Genomic DNA, 24881 nt, shown 5'->3' with positions numbered 1-24881 from the left:
GTTATATACCAAATATTGTGAATAGTTTAAAAACACAAAGATTAAATAACTCCTTTAAGGAAGAAACCAGTACCCCTTACCATAATAAAAGGTAGATATACAACCCAGTAAGATTAAAACAAAATCACTTAATTTAATTTTAGGTAGGTTCCATTGTCTAACCAAGGCCCTGAGCCTGAGGCCAAATGGTTTGCTCCTTCTTTGCTATAAAGTTTATCGAGTGGTTATTGAGTAAGTGCTAAAGAACATTACAGATACGCTAGCACCAAATTGAGAATTTCCCTTTGACACAATCAGAAGGCTGGAAAGATAATAAAAAGTTCAAAAAGGATTAACTTTCTTACTCAGTGATAGAATATAATTTAATGATATTTCTTCAAATGTCTTGCAGAAGTCAATACCACATAACGCAAAGCCCTAGTGTAGCTGGTCTGAATTTTATGGCTTTAGATCTAACTATATACCTCTCTATTCTTATTTCATTTCAACAGAGTGGCCAATGAATTCTACTACGCAGTTGTAAAACACTTTTTAAGGAGGATTACCCATCCCCCCAACTCCACATGCTGAATTCCCAAATTGTTGTTCATTCCACTATGGGTATCATTATGATTCTTTAGAAGGCAGAATAACTGGCACTTTAAGAAGCTAAAGAATGTATTCAGAACCAAGTCTGGCATGCCCCTTCTGTAGACACTGGGGGAGGAGGCAAACTTATAAATATGCTAGCAATGTCTTGCACAAGAGCACATGGTAGATTAGTGGGCAGAACAAAATGATCTCTAGGGTCTTGCTCTGAAGTTTCCTGACCAGAAGATCACAGTTCTTTCTCAAAGATAAGAAACTTCAAGCCTCAAACCAATGAAACATAACTTAGAGAACGGCCCCATAGGACTTACCTCCTGTTAGCATGAGGGCACATTTGCACATACAGTTGTCATTATCTGCATCTTTAGTGCTGAAATCAGCACCATGTAAGATCAGGCTGCTCTGTTTTCCTGCGGTCCCAGTGTGACCCTTTAAATACAACCTGAAATTTAAAAAAAAAAAAAAAAAAAAGGAAAAGATAAGCCATCCAACAGAATAACAGAACCCAGAAGACCAGTTTGTTGAATTTTTGCCTTTTTCATAATTTTCTCCCTTCTTTGTACTCAACCCTTCTAACAAACTACTTTAAGACCTGATAAAGAAAGAAAGAGAGAGAGAGAGAGAGGAAGGAGGAAAGAAAGAAGGAAAGAAAGAGAGAGAAGGCAAGAAAGGACTCTAAATCCTAGTAAAATTCTCTATGGCTTGTGTGCTTGGTGTTTATTTCATAATGCATATACAAACTCATATGGTTCTCTGATAGTGCACCATCCACAAAAGGAAAATGGGCTTATTTTATTACCACAGGTATTAATCTCCAAAGAGAAAATACAATACCTTGTAGAGTGTCATTACAGCATATAATAATATATATATATATTTACAGCATATAATTATGTTAATGTTATGTTTATGACATCATCACTATTCAATAATAGTGATTGAATAGTGATGATGTCATAAACATTACTCTTAATAGCAATAGTAATAATAATTCTCATTGATTGAGGACTTGCTCTGTGCCAAACACTCTGCTAAATTCTTTCTAGTTATTATTTAATTTAATTTTATATTAAATTTGTCATCTAGGCCTCAATATACCAATTTAGTATGCTAAGATTTAGAGGAGATAAATAAGCTGGAATTTGGCTGATTGACTTTAAAATCCAAGTTCTTAATCAGTATACATTCTCTGAACAAATGTTTGTTGAACATATATTATACAACAGAAATTGTTCTAAGTACTTAAGATATATCAGACAAAGAGCCATGCCCATAAGGGGCTTACATTCTAGTTTATCCCTAAAATTATGTTCAAAATGCCAACTGTTTAATCTCAACTATGGCATTCTTCAAAGAACTTAACCTACCTTACTCTCTAGAAACATTTCTTATATAAAATTTACATTAACCTAGATCACAGACTCTCCAACAGTTGCACATATAGAAAATAATCGGGTTATTTGTGGAAAAGGCTTTTGCACTAGGCCTAGGAATTTATATTCTCAATTAGTATCTCATACTACTCTTTGCATATTGAAGAATTCTGGTCTAGAATTTAAAAACTAGTGGAGCTTACTGTCGGCTCTGTCTCTGTAGCCGGCTTCCCCTTTCTAATACCCGCAAGCTCTGTGACACTCAGACACCCCCGATCCTTCTGTGACCCTGCGGGACCCGAGGCCACGCTGACTCTGCGTGGGCTTCACCCCGGTTTAGCCTCTGGAGTGATGTCCCTCAGCGGAACAGACTTTTAAAAGTCCTGACTTTGTGCTCCAAACTATGGAAAGAATCTAGATGTCCATCAACAGATGAATGGATAAAGAAGATGTGGTATATATACACAATGGAATACTATGCAGCCATCAAAAGAAATGAAATCTTGCCATTTGTGACAACATGGATGGAACTAGAGCGTATCATGCTTAGCGAAATAAGTCAAGCGGAGAAAGACAACTATCATATGATCTCCCTGATATGAGGAAGTGGTGATGCAACATGGGGGCTTAAGTGGGTAGGAGAAGAATAAATGAAACAAGATGGGATGGGAGGGAGACAAACCATAAGTGACTCTTAATCTCACAAAACAAACTGAGGGTTGCTGGGGGGAGGGGGTTGGGAGAAGGGGGTGGGGTATGGACTTTGGGGAGGGTATGTGCTTTGGTGAGTGCTGTGAAGTGTGTAAACCTGGCGATTGAGGGGTACAGACCTGTATCCCTGGGGATAAAAATATATGTTTATATAAAAAAAAAAACTAGTGGACAAATCATGATCAATGCCAACAGTAGTTCCCTGATGTCTGGTCACTTCTTATTGATCCTATATTCCACTTTCACAGCCCTCTGGATACTTCGAACAAATGCAAACTTGCTCTGGTCCTTCAGTGGTTACTCAGGGGTCAGAATAGCTAAACTAAGGTTGTCAGAAGTGTCACTTTGATATTCAAGGCCTTCTCTGGTTGAGACTCTACCCTTCTTTTTAATTCCACCTAACATGGTTCTCATTCATCAAAATCATCCAGCAATATTCCTTTCATATCCATGTATATTACCACTTCTGTGCCTGAGTCTTATTTATGAATCTTATCCATTCACAAAATAGTTAATATCTTTGTATGAGGGAGACACTACTAGGACCTGGGCCAGCTCTGAACAAATTTTACATTATTATTAAACATCAATAATACAGGTCAATTAATATTTGGATTTTGTTTTTTCACATATATATTTGACTTGTGTTTGCACCTAAGTATATGTAAAGGTCTCCCTATTATTTTGTGAAGCTGGTATTAGTTTAAGCAAATAACAGTACTATTGTATGCTCTGCCAAAACATTTTACAGATAATCTGCAGAGATTTTTGAGTCAGAGCAAAATATACAATTAAGTCCTACTCAGGTTTTGTTGTTTTTCAATGATTAATAGAACTTGTGGTTAACAGTAAGTTGAAGGAAACCTCTAAAGCTATATTATCATACACATGCTTGTATTTTAAGACTCTGAGAGGCAGGCTAAAAGTCACTGGTGATAGAAAATTGTAGAATTTTTGTGTGGATTTACATTTCAGGTTATATGTTACAGGTTACATTTCAGCCCACATGTGGGTGGGTTTCATCAGGGAAAAGAAAGATGGGAGGTCACCAGTGGGAACCTGGGACAAGTTACCTGGGTGAATTTACAACCTTTCAGATTTGACCAGTTTCTCAGCCTTTCGAGATGACACACACTTGCAAAGCTAAGGAGGCTTTTTGTCAGTTCTCCATTTACAGTAAAAACTGAGACACTGTGAGGTCCAGGATCAGGTCTTCTAAGAGAGAGTTTCACACAGAAAGCCAAATTGTAATTGAAAAGTTGCTTATTTGTTGAACACAGAATCAGTTGGGGGAAGAAGATGAACAATTCCAAAATTAAATAGCTGTGAGTCTGCAGGCTTGAAATCTCCACTCCTATGGGACTGGCTGAGTTTAGCCCACAGGTGCTCTTGGATGAGCGATGCTTATTCCAACTCTGATTCTTGGCTTCTCTATGATTTGTGATGGCTTTCCTTATTTTTTTTTTTTCAAAAGGTAAGTCAAACCATTATCTCTATAGCAGCTTTAAGTTCATTGATGAGGAAAGAGATTCCAGAATACATTGTTTTCTACAGCTTCATTTTCAGCACAAATGTTCAGTTGATATTAAGTGAGTAACTACTATGTGGTGGATATATTTCATACTTTAATCCTTTCACAAGAGGGTTATCGCATAAGCCTTATAGTTTACAATGGTTTTTTTTTGTGTTACCATGGCAATTGGAATACCCAAATACAACTTTATAAAGTAGAGAAAAGCGTAAGGAAGAAAATAAACAGCAACCCAAAAATCATCTCTGAATACAACTACTTTTGACATTATGGTGTATATGCACTTAGTCTTGTCCATTTTTTTCCCCACTCCAAATTGAAAATATTATCTAATAGTACCTATTTTTAAGTATATATATATTTTAAGTATAATGTCTGATCATATTCCTATAAAATTTTTGAACAATGCACAGGAAGTTGCCCACAGGTCTGTCTCTTCTATCTCTTTAGAAGTAGTAACTTATATGAGTTTTACACCTTCCAAAACAATTTGTCTTCATGTACAAATACATATTAAAATGAGATCATACGCAAAAGATTTCTTTATACCATGCTTTCCATATGTAATTGTATGACCATTTTTCCATGCCACTTCTTATTCTTCTCCAACATCATTTGGAAGTTACTGTATGACTATATCATCAATTGTTACAAGTTTAAGGGTGCTTTCATATATATCTCTAAGTATGTATGCAAGCATGTAGAACAATCTTTTCCTGACCTTTACCTCTATGATCTTCATTATTGCTCTGTGTTATAGTTTGTAAGTAAGAAGAGACATTTTTCCAGATCCTTTTAATCAACATTAGAAGCTCAGTCTTCTAGTTCTGGCAGCTCTTCTCTGAGTTATTACAGAAGCCTGACAACTGGTCTCACTGCCTTAAGTCTTCCTCCTTCCTTTTTGACCTAAAATCTATGCTCCAAAGTGACTCATTCAAAAACCTGTATCTCATTGTTCCTCTACGGTTAAAAACCCTCAGTTGTTCTCCCAACACATGAGAGATAAAGTCTAGATTCCTTACTGAGATTTACAAGGACTTTGAAGATCTTGCCCTCCTCTACTTTTTCCCACACCACCCAACCACCCACAATTCTCATTGCTTATTTCCTGTCCATGTATCTAATAGTCCAGGCTTATCAATTACTTGTTCTCTTAAAACAACACACTCTCACTTCTCTGTATACCTGCATGTGCTGTCCCCATTCCTGGAAGGTCCATTGTGCAATATATACATATATTAAGCCATTGTGTTGTACACCTAAAGCTAACATAATGTTATATGTTAATTATATTTCAATGAAAAAGAAACAAGAGTAGAAAAGACCAATATTTAGAGGACTTTCATTGTATAAGACTGAGAAGAAATTGCAATTTACATACAGAGTACTCATTTCCCCTGAGTCTATATCCTTAGCATGCCATAGGGAAGCTGCTCATGCTCTTCTAGGGAAGAGGCACCCATGGATAGTCATTTTCTATGAAATTGAAATAGGGGGAATAGAGATGGTGTTTCATAAAAAATAATTTTTCTCACACAATTTTAAGAAATTTACATATGAGGACAACTATGCTTCTGTGGAATCCTCATCTGAATAGTCAAAGGGCTCATTCTTTCTTAGGAATTATTTAGCTAGTACAGAGTAGCAATTATTGACCAAAAGCCAACAATTCTAGCAGGTTATTTTCTAAAGGCAAACTAAGAGCTGGCCATTCACTAATGCCAAGTATTTTTTAAATTATATAAGAAATTTTGTTTGAATTGAGGCTCAAGTGGAATATTTATGTGGTTCTTTTAAATAGTGGTTCTAATTTCTAATGTCTTTACTTTAATTATCCATGGCTTCCTCTATTCTGCTAATGAAATTTCACTTTAGAAAAGAAAAGTTGATATACAGAAGGGCAAAAGTTGGCCTTGTATCTGAATATGGTGAAAGGAAACTTGAAGTGTGAGTCATCAGAGAAAATACTGTCCCAAAATAACACCACGGGAATCCTGGACATCTATTTCTTGTGCTCAGCTCGTATAGATGCAGCTTGCATGAAGGATGATGTGTTGGGAGATAAAAACCAAACGCTATTCCAGAGTAAAGTATTTGGCTTAGGGACAGAAATATGGAAGATTAAAAAAAAAAATCCAACCAACAAACAAAACCTCCAAATAAGACAAAAACTCCAAAGAAGATGTGATCAAAAAGGCAGCCACAAAGTAAAATCATGGTATTCATCTTTTCAAACCCATTTTTCCTAATTAATGAGGATAAAAATCCCACATCTTCTTGCACGATTTGGTCATTGTCTATAAAGAATGTCAGCCATTATGATCTTTTCAGTTAGCATCTTCAGGAAAAATGAAACAGATAAGTGCATGTTGCAATTGGTCAAGATTCCCTAGTCATCCTCAAAGAAAATATAGTTATTCTTTTTTTCACTTATAAAAATTTATATAACCACAAAGGCCAAATCATATTTCTTAATAAATGTAGGACAATTGTGAGTTCTTTTATGAAAGAACAGACTTCAAAATGCTGATACCTTATGAATCATCACAAGTGATTCTATAACTTCTTTAAAATAGACAGTCCAGGGTCCTGAGTCTGTTTTCTAAATTTGTCTACTTAAGAGACTGCCGTACTTCTCACCATTTTTACATCTTTACTGTATTTAGGGAAGCACGAGTCTCTTTCATTACCCAAGGCAGTGGGAGTTGTATGTATGACAAATTGAAGCTTGGCCTTGGCTCTTTTAAACAGTAGAAAGACTCTCAGATATCTGAACTTTAAGGTCTTTCAGACTGACAAGCTGAGGAGATCTCATACAGCAGATTCCCATTCTGGCTCTGAGCTCTCTCCCTGCCACCATATGGAACTAGTTTGTCTTTCTCACAATCACTTGAAGAAAATACAAAATGACCCCCATGGTTTTCTTTCAAAGCCTAGTAGCAATGACTCAATCTGACAGAGTTTCCCCACACGGCTGTCTCTTGGTTGCTGCTGCTCCAGGGTTGACTCTGCTCTAACCGCCCTCCCTCCCTCTTCAAAAGAGCTGGGCACCATCAGCAAAGAGGGCTAGCAGAACATGTCTTTTAGAACTGAGTTTAAATCATACAGGTGGCACCTTCCGCTGAAAATAAAGATAATTTTCTCTTGTCAAACCACATATAGACAAAAGAGTGTTCTAAACTTTCAGCAAAATTAAGCATTTGTTTAGTGCTATAAAGGCATCATTGGGAAATATACAAATAATTAGTATTGTTGGAAAGAGGGTAAGAGAAAAATTCAGGAGATGCTAAACTGCTCAAAAATTTTAGTGGAAGAGACTAGCTTTGGAGGCTGTGGAGAACATGGTTTCTTGGAGACGGATGAAGAGGATATTTTCAATTAAAGGCTTATGAAATCCACAGAACAATTACATTTTGAGGTTATCTAACATAAAAAATAAAAAAAAGGATAAGAAAGAAAAGGGTTTCCATCAGTCATTTGAATGTTCTGGGAATGCCAAGTAAAAAGGCAGGCAATGAACTTACCTGGATACTAAGAATTTGAGAGAGATTTTTAGTCCTTTTATTGTATTAGCATTTGAAGCTGAAATTCTTTATGTTTAAAATGTCCTGTTTGTTAGTATGCAGAGCTCTAGAGGAAACTACTAAGATTGGAAGACTTGAGATAAAGAAAAGAATATAAATTTATTTTAGAGGAGACTTGACTCCTATATTGGACTTTGCTAATATAGTAAAATTATCTTCAGCTAAATAATTTTTTCTATATTATTTTCAGAATAACATCTTTGACACAAACATTTTGCTCTCTCTAGTTCCGGACTGCCCAAGTGCATCTTTTTCTTTTAAATGAACAGAGCTTTACTGATTTGGTCCCTTTCTACCTATCTTCACAAGTCCGAAATGAACCATCCTTGAAGGAAAAGCACAATCCCAAATATTACACAGGAAGCCTCCTCTCTTCTTTCTCCTCTAACTTGTCACTGCACAGATAAATTGCTTCTCTTATTGCACATCTCAATTTGCCTATTATTATTTATATATGTAATATTATTTATATATGTGCTTCTTTTTATCATTATTTCTGTATGTGCTTTTTCTTCCTTACCATATTGTCAGTCCTAATAAGTATGTATTCACATCTGTCATCTTTGTAAACTCCATATATTATATACAAAACAGACATTCAATAAATATTACTGAGTCAATTATGAACTAAGAGTTAAAATTGTTTAGAATTTAAGTTTTACTCATCTCAAGAGATGGCTTATATGTGATACCATTTTAACTTTATAATTGAGTTTCATAATTCAAGCCCCATGGACATTTTTTTTCTGATTTGAAATCAGAAAAATCTACCTTATTTTGAGCCCAGATGCCTGAATAATGATCTTTTAGTTTAAATATTTATTCTTTATAAATTAAAATTCCAATCTTTTGAGAATCCTATTTCTCTTGCCATATAATAGGGTACTTTATTGGCTGAATCCAGCATGTGATCTTTTTTCCCTTTCTTTACCCATAATCGATACTGGGAAAAAACCTTGAAAAGACCAACCAAGACAACTCATCCTGTAAATCCCATCCTTCCTTCCCAAAAGTTTCTTCATCACATTCTTTTTCTGAATTGGTGTCATTTGTTCTCAGCCTACATTGGATCATTGAGGAATCAGCAGAATTTCTGTATATTGAATTAGCCATTATGCTAAGAAGGAGTGCACTATCTTACTTACTTTTTAGCTTCAGATGCCCTAAGGTAGATATGTTATTCATTTATTTTAAGATTTTATTTATTTATTTGACAGACAGAGATCACAAGTAGGCAGAGAGGCAGGCAGAGAGAGAATGGGGAAAGCAGGCTCGCTGCTGAGCAGAGAGCCTGATGCAGGGCTCCATCCCAGGACCCTGAGATCATGACCTGAGCCAAAGGCAGAGGCTTTAACCCACTGAGCCACCCAGGCGCCCCAGTGTTACTGGATAGTGGTGATGGCTGCACAACACTGTGACTGTATTTAAGGTCACTCAGTGGTACACTTTAAAATGAAGGCGGGGGATCATGTACAAGTGTGAAAAATGCTTGAGATATTGATGGTCATGGGAATCTGTGCTGATTAAGAAAGATAAATTTCCAGTTACAGAAAATGCAGCTCAAATATGAGAAACTTCAGAAAACTGTCTCCCCCTTAATTTAGAAATATTAACATAATGTAGGACTTTGTAAAATTGAGTTTAGGTCTCAAGCTCATGACACTGGAAACATTGCTACCAGCTATCCCTGTTTCAAACTCAAGAAAATAATAGTTTTCAGTGTTTCTCAATGATGAGAAGATTGCCTGTGTTCAAAGCTCATGAGAAATTCTTCCTTTAAAGAAAACAGAGAATTCACATACTATTATTTCTTTGCCTTTGCGTAACGCTGAGCGTACACTCTATTCTGTGCATATAAAATAACTTTCATGAGATCTGTGACAATGAAACCATACTTCCTTATAATTTAGAAATACACATTGTACTAACTCCCTAGTTTTAGTTCTAAATAAAATAAAGTTTTCTAGTATTCATCCCATTTTCTAAGAATACATAAAAAAAAAAAAGAGTGCCAAGATGAATTACATGGCACTAAGACCTCTGTAAAAAATACAAACGGTCCCTTAAACATCTTTCAGTTCCCTTAGTGTCACATGCGGCTGACAGAGTCAGTGGCTCACTGACTAGACACCATTCTGGTGCCTAAAAGATCAGGTCTATGGCCATTTCAGAAAGTTTATTGGTTTGCTTTTTTATCAAAAATTAAGTCAAGACCTTGTTAAACTTGTGTTTGAAATTGGTGATTTTTTTAGTATAAGCAAGTTCAAGGGAGGTAGATCTGTTCTCATTTTAATTTCTGTTTAGGGAGCAGCAAGAAATTTTCTTTCCAGCATCCCCCTAGGGGAAGACAGAAAGAGGGGAAAGGGTGAGTAGAATGTTGAAAACCATTGAGAGGCATTGTCTGAGGGTTTGTTTTTTTTTTTCCCTGAAAAGGAAATACTTTCTCTTGTTATACTTGGATAATGTGTTAATATAAGTTCTGCAAATAAGGCTTTAGTGTGCATAAGCAGATTCTTCAGTTGACCAAAATCATCACTGTGCTTATTGCTTTTCAAAATTAGTATAAGTTAGTGTCCAAGCTCCTTATCATGGAACATGGCCCTCTATTTTCTGTAGCACACTGAACTCCCACATACAGTTTACTTGCTCTTGTCTAACAAGGCACTTTCTTCTTCTACTTCTGCAAGTCCACCTTGCTCCTCATTGCTGGAATCTCAAGACTTTTCTCCCTCCGCCATTATCCTTCATACTTGCTTCAGGAGCACCCAGTCATATTTCACAAATCCCCAAGGATTTCCTCTATGAAGTCTTTCTAGTCCCCTTCAATCTCCTCCAGTGTATCCCATCTATTCTCAACCCCAGCTGAATAGACCACTTTTCTTTACTGCCCAAATAGAGCCTAATTCTAAGTGTTCTTACACAAGACTTTGGATGTGGAGCTGAATCACACAGAAATATAAGCAAAATTTAGTTTTCTTTTCTTTTCTTTTCTTTTTTTTTTTCCATTTATTCTGGGGAGAGGATCCATAGCGCCATCATTTTTCTAAAAGGTCCACAATTCTTTGGTTAAAAAAAAAAATACATACCAAAACATACCAAAGCTGCAACTTTTGTTTTAAGTCAACTATGTCATGTTTTCTTCTGTCTTCTAAACTATTAGCATCACAGAACCAGAAAGCATGGGATCTCCTTTTAGAGTCATGAAAGTGTTAGTTCTGCATCGTCACCTGGGTGTAGTTGGTGGAACTGAGACGTAGGTCCTATCCTAAGATCAGAATCTCTGGATATGGAACCCAGAGATCTGCACTTTAAACAAACACCCAAATTGACTATATGGACACTGAAGTATGGAAACAACTGAATCGTATTCGGGAAATATTGGCAACATGATAAATGTTTCATGGCTAGCTGGCTGGACAAACAAACAAATGCAGACCCTGATTTCAAAATAATTATAACAACTTTAAAGAAAGTAGTTTTAAGTGAAGTTATGTAGGTTAAGAAATAAAATAATTATGGCTATTAGACAACTGCATGTTTGAAATTATTATATTTTTATTTTTTCATAAGATTTATTTATTTATTTGAGACAGAGAGAGATAGCAGTGGGAGGGCAGAGGGAAAGAGAGGGAGACAATTCCAAGCAGACTCTGTGCGGAGCACGGAACCTGACGCATGGCTCCATCTTAGGACCCTGAGATCATGACCTGAGCCAAAATCAAGAGTCAGATTCTTCTGAGCCACCCACGTCCCCTAAAATTATTGTTTTTTAACAAGTCAAGGAAATACTAAATTAACGTTTCTTACAGTCAGCATGTCTTCTAGATTAGGAGATGTCAAAGAAGCATACAACATTCAGATGTAATTCTTCTGCTAAGGATACAGGTGTACTTTAAGAATCAGATTATAAATAGGTATAAACTATTCACTGGATCTTTAATTGCATCTGTTACTTTAAAGCAGAGTTCATTAAAATAATTAGTTTATAACAATAATGTGACCTCCAAATTTTTATATAATGACTTCTGATCTTCGTATTTAGAAAATTCTCTCTACCATTGATTATAAAGGTATGCAAGGGAAAGGAAATTGTTTTTCATTGACAGCCTAAAAATGAATAAAATTAAAATAATTTATATACAGCTGTTTAGTTGAACTCCTGACTGAGCCACATAAGGAAAAAGCACTTTTGACTCTTTCACTAGAATAAACAGATCAGCATCAACACTGGCATTTGTGATGTTAGCACCAAGAGGTAAATCCAAGTACTTTGCAAATATTTTAAATATTTGGCTAAATATTTAATATTAAAGTTGAATGTTATGATGATACTACTAACATGGGATTTGTAGTTGATGCATTTAATTTTGATACTTATTGATACTTGGCATAATTTTTTTAAAATGGTTTTAAGATGTTTATGTTGAAATGGGTAAAGGTTCTTGAAAAGAAGTAAGTCATCTAGAAAGAAAAAGTTATTGTATAAATTAAAGGGTAATAAATATTACATATTGTCATTGTGACAATTTTGAATTTTCTACTCAAAAAGTATAATTAAATAAATCTTGTAATTTTCATTAAACCCTCAGTTTGTTATTCTTCCAAGATGAGTTCTTTGAAATCAAGGTTTACTGTCACCTAGTGGCAGCTATCAAAATTGTAGGCAGAGAAACTAGTTCTTGGAGCCCACAGACTACTTATCAGTGACAACACAGCATCCTTTTCCAAGATCAGTTGGCCGGCCTAGGGAACAAGTTTTATTGTCTATTTTATAAATATTTTATTTCATTTGCTTGACATCATACAATACAGAAATTCTTGCATATCATTTGCAGGTAAATAAAAAAAAAATAGAAGAGATTGGAGTTGAATAGATCAGGGAGATAAATCTCATCCAACCAACAATCCAAAAAACTAAAGGACTCAACAAAAATCATAGCCAATTATTTGAAAAAACCTTGAGTTTGCAATCCAGGCTAAAAATTCAAGAGGGTAGAAACTGCCAGGGGATTCCTTATATATTTTTTTTCTACCTTGATCAGTCCAAAACTGCTATACAAAATAACTTTCCTCTTAGTATTTCAGCACATCTGCTACTGGTTCTATCCAGGACTATACAGCCCAGAGGATCACAGGAATGAAAAACATTTCTCTAAAAAGAATAAAATAAGTTCTGCAATACCTACAAAAATGCAAGGCTTAAATTTATGTGGGAGACTCAAGAGAATTCTTTTCAATCTACACTAATTTGCTTTGTCCTTGAAATGCATACATAACATGGGAGTACTTCAATGATTGAGAAAACAAATAAAAAAAGGTTTTGGAATTGGAAAGAGTTCATCCTTATTTTCTCATTTTGCTTCTGAGGACCTGAGATGGAAAAGTGAAGTAACTTGTCCAAGGTCATTCAGAAAATAACTACAGATCCACGTCTAGAATTCATAGCTCTTGATTCCCAATACGAGGTTTTACCCATTATATCAAACTCTTTCCCAGTAAAGATGTTGACCAAATGTATATTTTGTTAACTTTCGGAGAAGTATTTATTTAATATTATTTAAATATTTAGAAATTTAATGGCTAAGAAGATATTTCTTGGCTAAGTTATTTTCAACTTTTTTTAAAAATGTGATTCAAACATTCCATTCATGTCTTCATGTGGAATCTCTTCAGAACAAGGCTTTAACATAGCCACAATCAGTTCTACCCTGAAGGTATCATTCCTCTCCAACAAATAATATGGAGATAATAAAATATGAAGAGTATTTCCAAATTGTGTATCAATATTGTGGTAAGATTATAATGATAAGATGTACATTGTAAATATTTAAAGGTTACAATTCATAGTTTACTGATAGAGATTTTCTTGTTGGTTCAGAGGGACTACCTTTAAGCTTGTCATTATACTATGTGTGATAAAGGATTTACTTATCTAGCTAATACCATAAAAATAAAGGAATTAACTTTAGGGAACAAAGTATAACCAAGAATAGAAAAAAATTAACATGCAAAAGGGGGAAAAAAGAAAAAAAATAATGTGCAAAAACCCCTATTTAATAAAACAGGTTCATTCAATAAACTATGCCTTTCTAATAAGGCTGAAATTTTTTTATATATATTTTTCCTTTTTTCTCCTTTAAAGTAGTGCAACTAAATTTTATCCATTCTTTCTTTTAGCTATAATAATGCAATACAACATTTTTAAAACTATGCTCTAAAAATGTCTTAGGTGTTAGCAATGAAAAGTCCAAAGAGATATTGTAGTAGGTCCCCACAACCACTTCAACCAAAATAGGTAAGATGTATGGGTTTTATACATTATGATATTTTGCAAGACTTTTCTTTATAAAATTACATGTTCCATTGCAAAAACAAAAACAAAACCTTAAGTGAATTAAATTTAGCTCAACCAATAATGGGACAACTTGATTCTTCGTGCCTTTGGATGCGATAAAATGGCAAGTACAATACCATTTATACAGCATTCTTGTCAAAAAGATTTAATGTCAATCTCATTGGGAAAGAATAATAAGATAGTTTGAGAAAGGACATTTTTGAGGAAAACTGACCTGGATTGTTTAAAAATATTTATGGTAGTTATGTGGTAGACTATTTTAGATAAAAGGTGACTAAAGAGATCACAGATATAATGAGTGAACCTGGACTGTGTCCTGAAGCCAAATTAATAAACAGACCAAAATACCAGTCAGTAAAAGCCTTCTGGGACAATGGGGCTTAGATTTCAATATAGAAATATAATTAATATGTTTTATTGAAACCAGTATAAAATTTCATGTGTGTGATGAAAATTGAATTAAAAATACATAAATACTTTTCATAGGTTCATGGTATTTAAATCTGTCCAATAGAAAGTATATTTACATACATTTTCTGATTGGATCCTTGTAACTAAATGGTGAGGATGATATAAGAGAGGGCATTATTTTCTCTTAAAGATGAGAAAATTGAGTTATAAAAGTAATAGGTGATTTACCCAAGGTATAGCTAGATTGTGCTACTGTCAACTTGTTTAATCTGGGAACTGTGATCCCCAGAATTTCCTTCCTTGCATGGTTCCAAGTTAGAGTAATTCAAAAGAGGACTTTGTGTGAGATCCGGAAGGTGGAAGTGAAGCAGTATCCCAACTCAGACTATCAGTAGGCATGGCAAAATTGCCTGGCAGTTCTCAGCTTCTCCTATTTCACCCTGCATCCAGTTTGCCTTTGCATGCTCTCAGTGGTTTCAGACCCACCAGATGCTTCAAAGGTAACATAGCTACACAGAAGTAACATCTTTTCTTAGGTCCCCCACTTTGTGGTCCTCCTCTGATGTCTGGACATGCTTGGTTTCTTGGATTTCTCTGCAAGCTCCAACTGGTCTACTGCCATGTTGGGTTTCAAGCATTTATGCTACTGAACTTTTTTTGATTTTCCACCTTCACCTTCCAGACCTTTACTTCCCCAACTCAGCTCACAGTTATGTAAGGTGTAGTCTGTATAACAAATCTCTTATTTTCATAATGCTGATCATGGTTCTGTTTTTCTGAACACTGATACAACCAACCTGGTTTTATGGATTTTGAAGACACATTTTATTATTTAATAGCTTCCACATCTTCAGATTCCTATTCCAAAGCGCTTTCCAGTATTTCATAGCATCTCCCCAAACTCACAATTAATCTGTTTTTTTAAGCATTTATTGTGGTGGTGGTTGTGGTTGTGTATCTGCATTTTAACTCTGAGTATCGGGACCAAAAAGTTTTCATAGAAGTAATAGGTCACTGTAAGCCCTAAACTGATGTTCCCAGAAGAGTAATACTTCCTCTTACCAAAGTATTTATTAGAGAGATCAAAATTTAATCACTTATCAAAGAAACAAAGGAGCATAAAATAAAAAGGAATATATACATAAAGGTAATTCTATTCTAGAAAATAATTCTTGAACTAAAAGGAACTTTTACAAATTATTTATAGGACAGAAAATTGAGAACGAGAAATACGATAATGCCCATGGACATTCAAATTATTAAAGACAGGATCAGAAGAAACAAATTTTATCTGTTAGAATATGTGCTTTGAATATACTTAATTCTAGGAAGTAAATTCTGGATTTCCCTTTATTGAGGGATGGTCAAATGATGGGCAGTCATGAGATCAAAGTCCAAATAACTTCTACTCATATTAGTACCTGTGACCTTTTACCATGCCTGTTTTCTCATATGAAAACAAGGTATCTTGTGCATTCATGTGCTCACTGAATATTAGGTATTAACTGTTACTTAATATTTTGGCTAACTTAGGTATATATCTTGAGTTTTGATTAAAAATGTTTCATAAACTTGAGAAGCTTAGTAGTAGAAGAAAAGGGCAACACACATAGTAATTTAATAAATACTTATTAATGACTTATAATAGAATGTGGATACTGGATAATTATCCACGGACTGCTGTGGACCTCTGGGGAGCACAAAACATCCAAACTGGCTTGACAGTGAGGGTGATGCATTTCTCTGGGAAATCAGTATATGGAGATTTATAGGGGAGGGCTCTCAGGATCAACCCCACGGCACAATGAGGAAAGCAGTACTGAACAGAGAGAGATGGGTTCACACACAGTTACAGTAAAGACCTCAGCTAACCCCATGTGGAATTCTGGAGCTGGGATGGCCCTTCAGAATTGTCCCAAATTGAGGCAAGGGGTCCATTATACACTCCTTTCTTTGACTAGTCACTGGATACAATGTGTCTGCAAGAAGGAAGAATGACTTTGGGTGATGTGACTTTCCTCAGCCACAGCAGTGCTCAAGCAGGGGACCCCAGTTACAAGCTGTAAAACAGCAATATTTCCAGAAGGTGAGAGAAGGAGGGCTGTTGTTCTGAAGGGAGACACAGCACACATCACAACTCATACCATAATACGTACTGAGAAAAACTTCTTGGAATAAAGGACAGTCTTAAAGATTTAGAATTTGTATCCAAAGTTGAGTTTCTGTGTGGGGTATAGATATAATAAAGATACAGAAGGTTTAGAGAAATTGCAAGTAGTTTCTAGAACATAATAATGAGGGGGTATTTGGTTAGGTGAGGTTGTGGGAAAGTTTATTAGTGATAGCTGAACACATAGGTAGAGTCAGATCATAAAGACTTTTAAGTGATAGACTTTAATCTAGGTGTTTTGTTTTGTTTTGTTTTAAAGAAAGGGTGATTTGGTGAGGAGGGCCAGAGGGAGAGGGAGAGAGAGAGAATCTTAAGCAGGCTCCACACTCACATGGGGCTCAATTTCATCAACCTGAGATCATCACCTGAGCCAAAATCAAGACTTGGATGTTTAACTGACTGAGCAACCAAGGCACTCCAACCTATAGATAGTTGAACATTGTTGAAATAGATGAGTAAGAGTGGAGAGCAAAATCAGATTATCTTTTAGAAAAACCAGGGCACCTGGGTGGCTCAGTGGGTTAAGCCGCTGCCTTCGGCTCAGGTCATGATCTCAGGGTCCTGGGATCGAGTCCCGCATAGGGCTCTCTGCTCAGCAGGGAGCCTGCTTCCTCCTCTCTCTCTCTCTGCCTGCCTCTCTGCCTACTTGTGATCTCTCTCTGTTAGATAAATAAATAAAATCTTTAAAAAAAAAAAAAAAAAGAAAAACCATCCCAACAACAGTGTGGATGATATATTTGAGAGCATCAAGATTGGAGTCAGGAAAGCTATACAATAGTTTGGGTGTTAGATGATGAGGACCTGAAAAATACTACCTCTCTAGAAGAAGTATTTAATAATTTCACATTAATTGTGTGTTATCTTACATGATGTGTTTATCATGACACTCTCACATTATTTTTTTTCCTTATTTGTATTCTCCGGGGTTCCATAGATTTTATTTTCTATCTGAGAAAATCATTTGGGGTTTCCTTAGAGGATAAAAGGAAAATATGTATATCCTATGTACATTTGTAAGCTTATCTATCTATTCAACAACACTTACTTTTATCAATATGTGTCCAGAGCATGAGAAAGATTTTTTAAAATTAGATTTATGTATTATGACCACAGCTATATTAAGGGTTTCCAAAATAAAATTTCTGTTAAGACAGAATACTTAACAACAACAACAACAAAAACTCTCAAAAAACCATCTGAATTTAATTTGGAAGAGGAAAAAATACAGAAAATTGAAAAATATAAAACAAAACCTAAAACCTAAGATGAATTCCATAGCTCTGCTTTTAGTTGAAATTTACTTGAATCTGAGTAGGTGAGATGACCAAAACCACAGTTTCTTTATATTCAAAATGTGTCTGGTGATAACTACCTCAAAAATTCATTGTGAAGACTGAAGGCCTAATGTGTTAAAAACCACTTCATAAATTATAAGACACTATACAAATGCTAGTACTTATCCTTTTAATGAATTATCACAATGAGACATTCCTTTTTCATTCAGAAGGAAGAGAAATAAGTGGGGGGAAATCAGTGGCAAAGCTGGACATCTAACTCAGACCATGCTTAGTGTTCCTGGCTTGAGTGAGTGATGATACAGGTGGGGAGGGAAGTCACAAGGGTATACTCCCTTTTCAAGCTTCTGTTTCATTTTCTTTGAAAGAGTGAATAAGACTGTTTTACAGTGTGCTTATTTTCAGTAAGTTCTCACCAGAACAGGCACTATGTTTTAATGAGTTCTAATTTCCCATTTGATGCCAATATGAATCTTATACTTAATTGCATGAAGAGGTGATGATTACAGACCTGTTTTCTGCTGGGTCCTGGCAAGACAGAGCGTCAGAGCCACCAACTTTATTACAGCAGCATTACAGAGGAAGAACCACACCAAGCTAGGTAGGCGTCAGACATTCCCGATTTAAGTCCTTCTCCTTCCTTGGGAAAAATGTTGCCTATTTCTGGACCTCAGGTTTCTTTTCTTGACAACCCAGAGGATTGGAATTAAAAGCATTAGGTGCCTTCTGGATTTATAACCCTGACTCATCTGCATCAGATGACTGAAGTTCAGAATCATACAGTGAAGGAACAGGAAATGCTCAGTGTGGATAGGGGGGCGTTCTAAGAGGAAGTAAGTGCTCCTTCCGCACACAGATGCCAGAATGATATTCATCCGTGCACGCTGAAGCCTACTTTGGACTCTGACCATCTTCCTAAACCTGCCCTTGCAGGTTTGTCTTTGTCTTAATACCACCCAAGCCTCACAAACACATGTGTGCAGGTGTGCACACAGACACACAGACACACACATCTATCTACCTACTAAGAACTGAGAGACATTTTGGAAAAGAACCAGGGCAAATTCTTCAGAAGCCTAGAAAAAGACTAGATTAATTATTTGCTAGTCCTATTGTCAGGCTGTCTGACATTAGCCAAGTTTCATACAGTTTCAAGTTTCAGGTCAAAACATTTACATAAGAGTACCCCTGATGTTTTACAGTGGTTTCTCTTGTTCTAAAACTCCCCAAATATTGACCTCCTTGGAAACACTTCTTCTTACACTTCATTACATTTTATAAATGTCTCTTCTTTGGTTTCTTGAGCTGCCATTAAGTACACCCTCATTACCCTCCCATGAGATGATGAAAACTCTTTAGATCCATTTCTCATCCCTCTGTTGTGGTGACATCACCACTGTTTGTTAAGAAAACGATTCTTATGTCTCCAAGGATCCAATCCCATGCATAATCCATTAAATGAGATGTGTTCATGAAAAAAGTTGTAGATTCAAAAGCTACAAGAATAGTATGTCTCAAAAGATATAAGCAGCAAAAACAGGTGAGCTACAAGATGGCCACACAGACTGGAGAAGGAGCAGAAGCTTTGGCTGCTGTCACTGCATTTTGCTTGAAGATATGTACCGACCCTTTAATCTACACAATCATGTTTGCAAGGCTGATGTAGAGTAGCTACATTCATTAGAGTTAGAAATAATTGCAACATTAATTTACTGAGTATGAAACTCAGTCACACACAATTATTAAGGACCTGCTATGGGCCAAGTATTGCATTAATGGATAGTGATACAAAAGTAATGGAAATATATTCCGTGTTTTAAAAGGAATGCTAGCCAGTTATTTAGTGACCTAGTTAGTTACAAAGCTGGACTGTGAGGTCTGGGAGACTAGAGATCTCATCACCCACTGCAAAATTAGCAGTGCCTAGTAGGGTTCCTGGAACACAGAAGTAACACAGTAAGGGCTTGGAGAATGAATTTACCGTACCACATTACTTGCTTAGCCATTTTTAAATTGTTTTTTCCTAGTGTACAAACTTGTCATTGAAAAAAAAATCCATAGATGTTAATAGCAGAGTGTATAGTTTGTTTGCACATCTACAATGATGTATCATGCATGTTCATGCTATTATTTGAATTTATTTTTGCCTTCACATTATTTGCCAAAAAATTCTAAATTACGCTCCACCTTATCTTTTATGTAAGTCATATAAAAACATAACATTTTACCTCTCCTTCATCACTTTCAAAATAATGTGAAAAGATAATAATTTAAGAAAGGCAAATAAAGTGTCAGTAGAAATTCTTCTGATAGAAAGGGGTGCTTATTTCAAGCCACTGAGTTTGAGTCAGTTCTCTGTCAACAATTTTGTACATATAAATTCACAGCACCAATCTCATCACAGAAACAACAATAAGAGCTACGGCAACAATCATATTGTGCTGGACTCAATTCCTCATCCTCTAGAAGCTGAGCCAACATCAAATAACCCATCTGTGAAAACTGAAATTAACACTTTTAAGAAGTCTGAGTTTTCTGTATCACTACCATAGGCCTAGACAACCTAATTTTCATCTTGAAGCATGATTTATATCATTTCTGTCTTTCACACTTTTCCACTGTAACTGGTAGGTGGTGAAGTCCAAGGGAGTTGAGCCCTGTATGGAAGGAGGACTTACCTGTAGTTCTGCTTTTCATTTCCTATGTGGAATCTGTCGTACTGTGAATAGGCTCGGTTTCCTTCCCAGTCCATTAACTCAATTCTTAGTGTGTACTGTCTCTGACTGGTTATGGCAAAAATAAACTCGTTCCCCAGCCAATATTCACCAGAGGGATTTCCAAAGCCCTACAAAAGGAGATAGAGATATGGTTGTTACCTCTTATCAGGTTCAGTATTAACTACATTGTAAAAAATAACACAACCTTCTTTAACAGTAAAGACCATTTTTCACATTTTATACACTTTTTTTCAATTACTGACTCAATACTTTTCTGCTGTGTTTCCTTCCACTGGGCCCTGTGAATTCTTACTACAGTAAAAGGCTGATAATCGAATTTGTATAGGTAAGATGATTTCAGATTAAATGAATCTGGTTAAGAAGTTTGACCAGTAAACACTTCTCAGTCACAGCTTGCTTTTGAAAATGTTTCTAAAACACTAGTTAATGGAATATTTTGAACATCACTTAAATGTTTTCAATGAAAATTATCAGGGTATTACCAGATAAGTTATTTAACAAATATTATTATTGTTTCTTTTGTTGCTATTATTATTCAGGAGTCAAATTATGCTTATATAATAACTTAAACATATATTACTAGACCCTTGACTTTTCTAACTTTAATATTTTCATATTTAATTATTAATAAGCAAACCTGTAAACACAGGACTAGAGTCATTTAAAAGCTTTACTGGCATGAATTTGGGTTTTGAGGCAGAACGTTGACACCTAAGAGCTAGTGAGTGGACCTCCCTGGCTGTTTGGCCCCTGCCTCTTAATACGGCTTTTGTTCTCCACAGGGGACTCCCAATCATGGTTCTGAAGTGTTCAAAAACTGTTTCTTTGTGGGGGAAAGAAGTGGTCCCCAAAGAAAAGCCAATTCTTAATGGTTATGTTAGTAGTAGGAAAACTAGGAACCTAGGAAACTGCTGGCATTCTAGATTTGGGTATTCAGTTTCTGAATCCCCAAAAGTAGTCCTTGGTAATGCCTGAAATTGAATATAATTCTTGAACTACATGTTTGTCTTATCGACCAAACTGTGAGCTCCTTGAGATGAGAAGGTGTGCTGTAGTTGTGACTAGTGGACTGCTGGCATATGCTGGGTACTCCATATGCTTCACTGACATTTGAAGGAAGAAAGGAAAGAAGGGAGGGAGGGAAGGAAGAAGGGAGGAAGAAAATACTATAGCACTTTATAGTGACATTCAGAGAAGTAACCTTAAAACACAATTCTTGTTATAAGTAATTTGGCTGAGTCTCAGGGAGGTGTTTTAAAGTGCCCACAGAGTCATAATCATTGGACCTCTGGGTGGGGGAAAAAAAAAATCCTGGCTCCACAGTGAATCGAGATATTTGAAGAACCAGCTCCACTGCCTGCAAACAAACTCCCTGTTTGTCCCTGTATGCATTAATATTTGGAAGGAACACCTCCAGCATCCCAGAAAATATTCAGACATTTAGAAAGAAACTGATTCTGTTAACTGAGGTATTCACTTAAAAAGGTTTTACTTTATCCATTCTAAGAAATAAGAGGGCAGTACTAAGATAACCATAGCACTTCTCCTTTTCTCAACACAGATGATAGAATTTGGAAACTGTGTTTTTTTTTTTAATTTAAAGTACATCAACTTTATATAATTATAACTACAGTAGAAGTATTCTTTTAAAAATTATTTATTTTATTTTAGAGATAAGGGGAGGGGCAGAGGGCAATGGAGAGAACCTCAAGCAAATTCCATGATCATCAAGGAGCCTAAATTCCATGATCACCATGGAGCCCATGATCAGCAGGACTCTGGGATCAAGACCTGAGCCAAAACCAAGGCACCCAGGCACCCAGGCTGGGTGAGCACTTAACTGACTGAGCACCCAGGCACCCCTACAGCAGAAGAATTCTTAACCACTCTCTCCTTTAACAAACCTAACACATGAGTCAGTGTTCTCCACTCTTTTAAAATATATTGATGCCCAGAGTAAACTAAATGCATTAAATACATTTGTATATTACTGTCTCTGCCAACTGAGTTATTAAATGTCCACTGTGTTTGGTCCCCAAACTGTTTACATCAGTTCTGTTACTGTAATGATAAGTCTCACAGTTTTATGTAAATAAGTTCAATATTAGTGGGGGAAAATCATTTGTTTTGTTCTGTTTTGTTTTTGATGAAACTTAAACATTAGGTCTGCTCAATAAAAGCAAATCACTAAAAAATGGTTTTGAATTATGTTTGTTTCAACAACTCTAAAAGACTGGAAAAGTAATAAAACATAAGAGGATTTTAACTTACATTGCTTCTGTGTGTCTTACTTGCTCTGTTAAAAAACAAGAAAGAAACCAGAAAGTAGGAGTTTGATGTATTTAATTATGGGAAATTTCTAAGAAAGAACCACTGACCCAGAATTCCAGGCTTTGGCCCTACATTTTAAAAAATGGGCAAATGAAGATATAATTGTATACTTAAAATGAAATGCATTAGTATATGTAAGCACACTTTTAAAGTTTTCCCCCTGGGATGCCTGGGTGGCTCAGTCAGTTAAGCATCTGCCTTTGGTTCAGGTCATGATCCCAAGGTCCTGGGATCAAGTCTCACACCAGGCTCCCTGCTCACCTAGGAGTCAGTTTCTCCCTCTGCCTGCTGCTCCCCCTGCTTGTATTCTCTCTCTCTCTCTCTCTGCCAAATAAACAAAATCTTAAAAAAATAAAGTTATTCCCCAATTTAACTTAGTTTTTAATTAACCCAAACCCCTCATCCAGACTGTACTGGGTATATGCTCCCCTGAAGTCCATCTACTTGTAGCTCAGAACAAGATATGGGGCCCATAGAAGTCAGTGTTCCAGAATTCCCTTGCTTCTCTATTCCTAAGATGCACAAGTCATACTTTGCCAAAGTTCCACAGTGGCAGCGAATATTAGAGCAATTTAGGATGTGTTAAGAATTTTACACATTTTCGTGACAGCGGTGCTACATACCAAAAAAAAGAGTGAAGCTTACCTTCTCCAGTGAATAAGAAAAACAGAAAGTTACAGGGCACTGAAATTCAAAAAATTAGTACATTCTCAGTTGCAGCAGCCACTGGGAAGAAAAAGAGGACTGCTGGGATTTTCTTTGCATTTTCTTCTCAGCTCAGACGTGTTAAAACTTTCCCTCTAGCCATTGGAGGATTCCCTCTTGTGTGCAGTTAGATGGGATTCAGCAGTTCTCCTAAATGTGACTAAGGAAGCTGGGGATGATGAAGTGTTAAGTTTTAGGCCACATTATTTCCGTGCTGCTAAAAGCTCTGCATGGGTAAAACCGTCCAGCTTCCCCAGGGAAAAGGGCAGTGATCTCTAGTGAGCGTCAGAAACGTACAAACACTAATGTCATTCCTATGAGAGCCGCTATCCCCAGCGTGGCATGCAAGCTTCTACCTCCCCCTATGTGGAGATTACCATCCCTTCCTAAACAGTTTCTTTTTCCTGAGTGAAAAAAGAGGAAGACACAACTGAAAAGAGAGCAACAAAATTTGATTTTAGAAATAAAAATTCTATTTCCTGCACTTTCCCCAAAAAACTGTCTAAACTTGCTCTGTTATGGGAACAAAATGCGTGGCTATGATGAATCGAAATGGCTGTTAGAGAGATAGGGTAGAGGAAGCTTTCTAAAAGCTAAGTGCAGCCACGCAGAACCAACTGTTTCATCATAGACATGACAAATAAGTCAAAGAAGGGAAAATGGTTCCCACATTAGTAAACTGCCTACTGGAGTTATCAGGCACACTACCAATCCAATGCCTAGGAACGAAGGCTTAGCTTTGATTAAATAATTTCTACTCCCTATCTCTGCTCCAATTTGAAGCCTTACTCTGCCCCATGTTTGCTGTGGAACCTCCGATATTACTTCTTAGCCTCAGTTTCCTTGTCTGCAAAACAGGGATTAAAAATGTCATTTCCATAAATAGTGTTGTGAGAAAGAAATAAGATACTTAAAGTATTAAGCTCAATGCTGGTACAGGAGAACAACAATATTGTGATTGTTATTACAGTTAAAGGCTATACCACAAAGACATAGCAATTTTCTGTTTACTTGCCTCCCTCCCACCATGTGAGCTATCTGAGGAGAAGCAGGTTTCTTTCTACTCTGTATGAGAAAGGGAACAGAAAT

At 36.1% G+C, this 24881-nt stretch overlaps 1 protein-coding gene across 2 annotated transcripts in view; it reads right to left on the bottom strand.

Moving 5' to 3' along the window:
* Positions 1–24881, bottom strand: part of ANGPT1 (angiopoietin 1) — a 243518-nt gene that overhangs the window by 14088 nt on the left and 204549 nt on the right. For both annotated transcript variants that reach the window (XM_044245091.1, XM_044245092.1), the window contains exons 7-8: positions 20697–20863; positions 900–1030 (exon numbers count right to left, since the gene is read on the bottom strand). In XM_044245091.1, coding sequence (XP_044101026.1) covers positions 900–1030; positions 20697–20863 — 298 coding nt within the window. The remainder of the gene's footprint in view (positions 1–899; positions 1031–20696; positions 20864–24881) is intronic.

Source organism: Neovison vison, chromosome 4 (genome assembly GCF_020171115.1).
Source record: "Neovison vison isolate M4711 chromosome 4, ASM_NN_V1, whole genome shotgun sequence".
NCBI lineage: Eukaryota > Metazoa > Chordata > Mammalia > Carnivora > Mustelidae > Neogale > Neogale vison.
The sequence above is the reverse complement of the archived record's forward strand: the minus strand, read 5'-3'. Positions and strand labels throughout refer to the sequence as shown.